A 6,000-nucleotide genomic window follows, 5' to 3' on the forward strand; every position below is an offset into this window, starting at 1 on the left:
CAGAGCCAGGCCATGGCAGGCGGGGAACCTTGGCTTCCTCCATCCATGGAGCAAGCAAGCCTCCTGCTCGTTCCAGCTCCATGGCTGTTGGCCGCCATCTTTGTTGGCAGTTAATTTGCATATCTTGCTGATTAGCCAATGGGAGGCATAGCGAAGGTATGGTCAGTTACCATGTTTGTCTATTATTAGGTAAGAAGATGCTTCCTGATCTTTGTTTGTCTGATATGGCACCATGATAGATTCAGGCTCTGCCTTACCAGTGAGCAGTATGTAAGTGCTGTGTCCTTAGAGATCATGTTCATTTTGACCACTTGTTTATGGAATTATTGAGTTTCTCCACGTATAGCTACTATTTTTCCTTTTATAAGTATTTTTAAGGAGGTAGATTATGTATACATCTTTATTTTCCATTATTATGAAAGCAATTAGAATGCTAGAAAATACAGATGAACACAAAGAAAACACTTGAGTATTAAACTTCCAGTTCCTTATGGATGCATAGATAAGACATGGTTTGCTATGTAACTTGTTTTTCTCATCTAACAATATCAGGTAAGCATCTCACTGAGCCTTTCTTCACTCACAAGTATACGCAAATGAGACAGACATGGCAGCTGGGAGCATGGGTCTCAGACAGATCATGCAGGAAGTTACATACAACCAAAAGGAGTTAAGGGTGTGATCAGAGCGTAGTGCATGAAATATATGAAGTCATGAATGTTAAGTTGGAAAATTTTCTATTTCTGATTGAAGCCAGGACACATTGATTAAGCCAAACCTCACTATTTGGGGAATAATTATTTATAGGCATATAATCCATCCAAGTTATTCTAACAACCTGACCCCTCACTTTTGAGTAGTACGGGAAATACCTAGAAAACTTAGAATTCTGACAGCTTTCATTCATATTCTCCATCCGTATTGGTTTTATAGGACAAGGCAGCATTGAGCCTTTGCCACCCCTGGCTGGAACCCCTCCCTCAGGCGCTAGCTGGAGGCCGTGCCCCCTCCCCCCCTTTTTTTTTCTAGAAAAAGTTCTTAGTGTCAGTCTGGAAGTCTGGTACCCATACTTTGGTTAGAAGCTGAATTTTGATGTGAAAATGTCTCATCAGAACTTTGGAAGCCCCCTGAGGACAAAAGCCATGTTTTCTCTCTCATTAAAATACTCAATAAATGATGATGTCAGACTAAGGATTTCTTTGACTCCGTTCCCCCCCACATCCCAAGTTTATTGGGATAATATTGGTTAGTAACATAAATTTCAGGTGTACACCTTTATAAAACATCTGTATTGTGTGCTCAACACAGAAGCCCAGTCTCCTTCTGTCACCATATATTTACCCTCTCATCCTCCCCCACCTCACTTCCCCTTTGGTAACCACCACCAATCTGTCGGCGTTGACTCCGTTTTAATCTGATTTGAGGATGGCTCTGGACAGCTTCCAAGAGTTGTTCTTAATAGTGGTGAGAAAATTAAAATACTTCAGTTTCTAAGCACCTGGGAAGTATAGTTTTCCCTGTGCATTGAGCGGAAATTCCTTTCTGAGCCACATCAATAACCTTAGACAAAGGTGTACCCCCAGACCTGCCAAAATGGAGCAAATCCAGTAATTGCTAAACCTGGTAATTAGGTACCCACTGAAGGGTAGGCAGAATTAATTTTAGCAAAAAGTATTTAATAAAATATTTTCATTACAAAGCCTGAGCTGGGCTGACTAAAATCTAATTCCTGGTGTGTGGGAACCAAGCAGTATAGCTCCACATCCCTGAAAACCTGGGTTGCAGCAGCTAGAGAAGGTGCTATAAGTTTCTGGTGGGGAAGGGAAGCTCCCCCGAGGGATTATGGGCTTTGGGGCAGCTGTGCCTGCTAGTCATCCTGGGGAAGACCAAATTCCATACTGACCTTGCGTCTCCCACAAGTTCATCAACCTGGGCATTCACTGAAGGGGAAACGTGGCTTGCTGGGTGTAATTCTAATTTCGCTGCCTCTGGCTCTGCAGCTCCTTTTCCGGACCCCTTTTTAGGGCGCTGGTTTTCACCCAGGCCCTGGCCAGCAGCGATCCCCGTGTTCTCCGTTCCACCCGCTTCCACACCCTGGGCTCCCGGAGCGCCAACGCCCAGCCAGGGCGGGTAATAATCGCAGCGAACGGCAGGGGGCGCCCGCATTCGGCTGCGCAGGGTCTGCGCGCGCGGCGTCCTGCAGGGGGCGCTCTCGCGCCGGACGCCGAGCGGGGAAAGCGAGTCAGGTCCCGCACGTCCGCGACCCGACCCGTGACCAGAGCGCCGCGGCCCGGCCCTTCCGGACGGTTGTGGTCAGTTTATAAGGAGCGCGCCCGCCCGGCCGCTGAGGTCGTGGTCGTTCGCATCCTCCGCGCGCGTCCTCGCCCCGCCCCGCCCCGCCCCCAGGTGAGCCGGCCCCAGGCTGCCTTGGAGAGTTCGTTGGATCTGTTGGCGCCCACAGAGTGTGGTCCTAGGGGCTGAAATTTCATCAACATCTTGGATCTTTTTTAGTCTAGATTTGGCATTCTACACTGCGGTCATCATGAAGGTTTTCCGAGTCCTGATGAAAAATAAGGAAGTAAGTATTTAAAGCAATGGAAAAATCTTGGCTACAATTTTTGATTTTTAAAGATGAGCAGGTGGTGCATAGATATTCTGTTACCTTTCACTTTGAAGCAGCGGGATTTGCCCTTAATTTAACGAATTCAATGTTCTCTGTTAGCTTATTCCTTTGGCGTTGATCATAACGGCGGCAGCGAGCGGAGCGTCATCTTTTGCTGTCTATTCCCTTAATAAAAAACCCGATGTGATGTAAGTAGACATCATTCGCAGACACGTTTTTACAAATGTTGGGGGACCTGCAGCTTAAGAAATGTATGACATCAATTTCCTACCCTCTCACCCCCTCCCCCGGGACAAAACCGCCCAGCTGAGAAGGGGAGTCACGGCTGGAAAACATCCTGGTGTCAGAAGACTGTAAATTGTGATTTTCTTAAAATTAGTTCGTTCCTTGGTTCTCAGTGTCCTTCCATCCACTGCCACTCCCTCTTCTCCGGCAGCAAAGTAAAGTTTGATAAAGTTTTGACATTTAAAATTCTTAAATGGTCTTTGGGGCTATCAGACTTAGATCATTTTAAATGAAATTTTAAATGTTCAGTTTACTAAAAAAATAAAATTTCAGTTTACTGGAAAGATCTTTCCCATTGCAGTAGAGTTTGTAGATTTAGTTGTTTGCAATGGACCCAATCTCAGCTGTGGATATAATAAGTGAAATACCACGCTTCCTGGGACACGAGGAAGAGAGAAACTTGGAACTGAGCTCGTCGGGCTGGAAAGGGCAGCTCTGGGAGCGGGACCGGGGACCCCGCGGTTCACCCCCTGCAGCAGCCGAGCCCAGCCCTCCTGCTGGTCCTGTGGGCGAGGACATTCGTGCTTCCTCCTGGCCTGGGCTCCCACCCCTGCTGCTCTTTAGCTCCTGAGAAGGTGCTCCAGTCGAGCCCAGTAAGTGGAATCCAGACCTCCTCACCTGCAGAGGAAATAACCCCTAGTGTCTGAGCCAAACCGAAGCTCCTTTAAGGAATCTTCCATCAATTGCAGCTCACCAACAGATGGAAGCCTTAGTTAGCATGCAGTCCGGATCTGTCCCTAGCATGTTTATAGACCCCATATCAGGGCTGGTTTAAATTCACCTACGTTAATATTTCATCAGCTTTCTTTTCTGTTTAGCATTGATCGAAAAAGAAATCCAGAGCCTTGGGAAAATGTGGATCCCAATGTACCTGGAAAGGTAATTGCCGCATTAAAAAGTGATTTACATTTAGCCAAGCCTTAGCATCATTGTCAGCAAAATAGGTTTTAAACCTTTCACTTTTAGGGTGCCATTTGGTGTATGCAGTGTTAGAGAGTGTTACAGAGTTGTAGAGATCTAGTTCAGACTCTTGCTCATTATTCACAGGCAATTTTATTTTTTAAAATATATATTTTTTTATTGCAGAGAGCAAAAGGGAGAGGGAGATAGGAACATCAGTGATTAGAGAGAATCATTGATCAGCTGCCTCCTGCACGCCCCCTACTGGGGATCGACCCCACAACCGGGACATGTGCCCTGACTGGGAATCAAACCATAACCTCCTGGCTCATGTGTCGCCGCTCAACCACTGAGCCACACCAGCTGAGCTTCACAGGTGATTTAGACAACTTGGCCTCTCTGAGGCTCTCAGAATCTATAAAATGGGTACAATAACAGGGTTAAGAGGATTAAAGAAGATAAAATACAGAGAGTCCTTTAGCACCATGCCTGGCCCATATATTAATATCTCACTTTTCCCATTATTTATCTAAAGTTAATATTAGGTCTATTATGGCCCATTACAGGAGTTCCTGGAAACAGAAATTGCATTTTAAGCAAAAGTAGCTAATATTCACTTACCTTTTTGAGACTATTGCAAATACTTTTTACATTTTAAATATTTTGGAAGTGAGAAACATTTAATCTGTTAGATTGAACACTATTTAGGACTGTCAGGAAAGCTATTTTATTTTTAAACAAAACTTTCAAATAACACAGTTTGACCTGGTGAGGACACTTAGGATCTTTTAAAACTACCTGCATCGCCTAGGTCCTGGGATAATAGAAGAATTGTGAGGGTAAATGAGAATCTCTGAATGTGAGTCCTTTAGTTGAGTAATTACAATGAGGAATTTTTGCCACACCCTGTGCTAGGAGCATTACACATCCACACACAGGGAGCAGATTACTTTGTAAACTTATAAAACCATGGGAAATTTAAAAATCTAGATCGTGTTAAATGAAAGGGGGTGGATAGATAAGACCTTTCTCTCTTATCCTGTAACACTCAGGAACCCAAGGGCTTTTTGGAGGTTTAGTGTGATAGAAACCAACCCATATTACTGTTTTGTCCATGCTTTAGAGATGGGAAGAGGAGGTGATTGTTTGGCTACAAATGCTAAGGTGATGCTTTTTCTAAAGACGAGTGTGGACAAATCCCAAAGGGGGATGTAAGGATGAAGGACAGATCCTAACGAAATGCTTTATTTTGCTTTTTTATTTAAGCTTATAACAGTCAACCAACAATGGAAACCCATTGAAGAGTTGCAGAAGGTCCGAAGGGCAACCAGATGAGCAGTCCTGGCCTCTTTCTTCCATAGAGTGCCCTATGAATCTAGCGGAAACACTTCTCACAATCTAGATTATGGATCCAGTGTGCGGAAATGCTTCTGCTACATTTCTAGGGCTTGCCTACATTTTTGACTCTGAATAAGGAATTATAAAGTTGGCGCAGCAATAACCACAGTCTAAAAATAAATTTCTTGTTGTAAATTTGAATTTTGAATATTGAAATAGTTATGTTTATGATGCCTGAATGTTTTAACATGTATAAAGATTCATAAACTTTATTATCTATAATAAAATACCATTTGTGCAAGATTTCTTAAAAATTAGATACCTATTTAAATGGAGGAGAAAGTCTTATGGGAGAAGAAACATTTTACAGCCTAGAGTCATATTTTAATTAATATTCAGTGCAAATTTCTGTGTAAACTTTTATTTATCCATTAGAAATTTATTAAGCACCTACTGTTGGCTCAGCACTGTTTAGATACAGGTGAGATAAAGCAATGAACAATCCCAAATATTGAATGACAGTACAGGACAATACAGTGAAGGACAATGAAGAAGAGATGGGGTATGAGATTTGCACGAAGACTGTACTGGGATTCTGGTGGTGAGTGGGAATGTGGGGTCTGCTGAGATTGCCCCTACGATGACCCTGTGAGGGTGATAGGGAGGAGGGTGCACAGCACCCTGCAGCGTCTGGGGCCCCTCTTTACTCTGGCCAGTGGTGAGTTGGAGACCAAAGGTGCAATCAAACCCAGCAAGCCCTTAGGTTCCCCTTGGAGTGTTCCATAAAATTGCTTTATGTTAACTTTTTAAAAATATATCTTTATTGATTTCAGAGAGGAAGGGAGAGGGAGGGA

The 6,000-nt window shown here is 43.8% G+C and overlaps 1 protein-coding gene across 1 annotated transcript; it reads left to right on the plus strand.

Moving 5' to 3' along the window:
* The first annotated feature begins 69 nt into the window (after positions 1–69).
* On the plus strand, positions 70–5,347 carry CUNH15orf48 (chromosome unknown C15orf48 homolog). The gene is made up of 4 exons (XM_036300351.1): positions 70–2,578; positions 2,723–2,811; positions 3,727–3,787; positions 5,075–5,347. Exons 1-4 carry the CDS (start codon positions 2,543–2,545, stop codon positions 5,141–5,143), a joined length of 255 nt encoding a protein of 84 aa, XP_036156244.1. The 5' UTR covers positions 70–2,542; the 3' UTR covers positions 5,144–5,347.
* The last annotated feature ends 653 nt before the right edge of the window (positions 5,348–6,000 follow it).

This window comes from Myotis myotis, unplaced genomic scaffold (genome assembly GCF_014108235.1).
Source record: "Myotis myotis isolate mMyoMyo1 unplaced genomic scaffold, mMyoMyo1.p scaffold_m19_p_1, whole genome shotgun sequence".
Lineage (NCBI taxonomy): Eukaryota > Metazoa > Chordata > Mammalia > Chiroptera > Vespertilionidae > Myotis > Myotis myotis.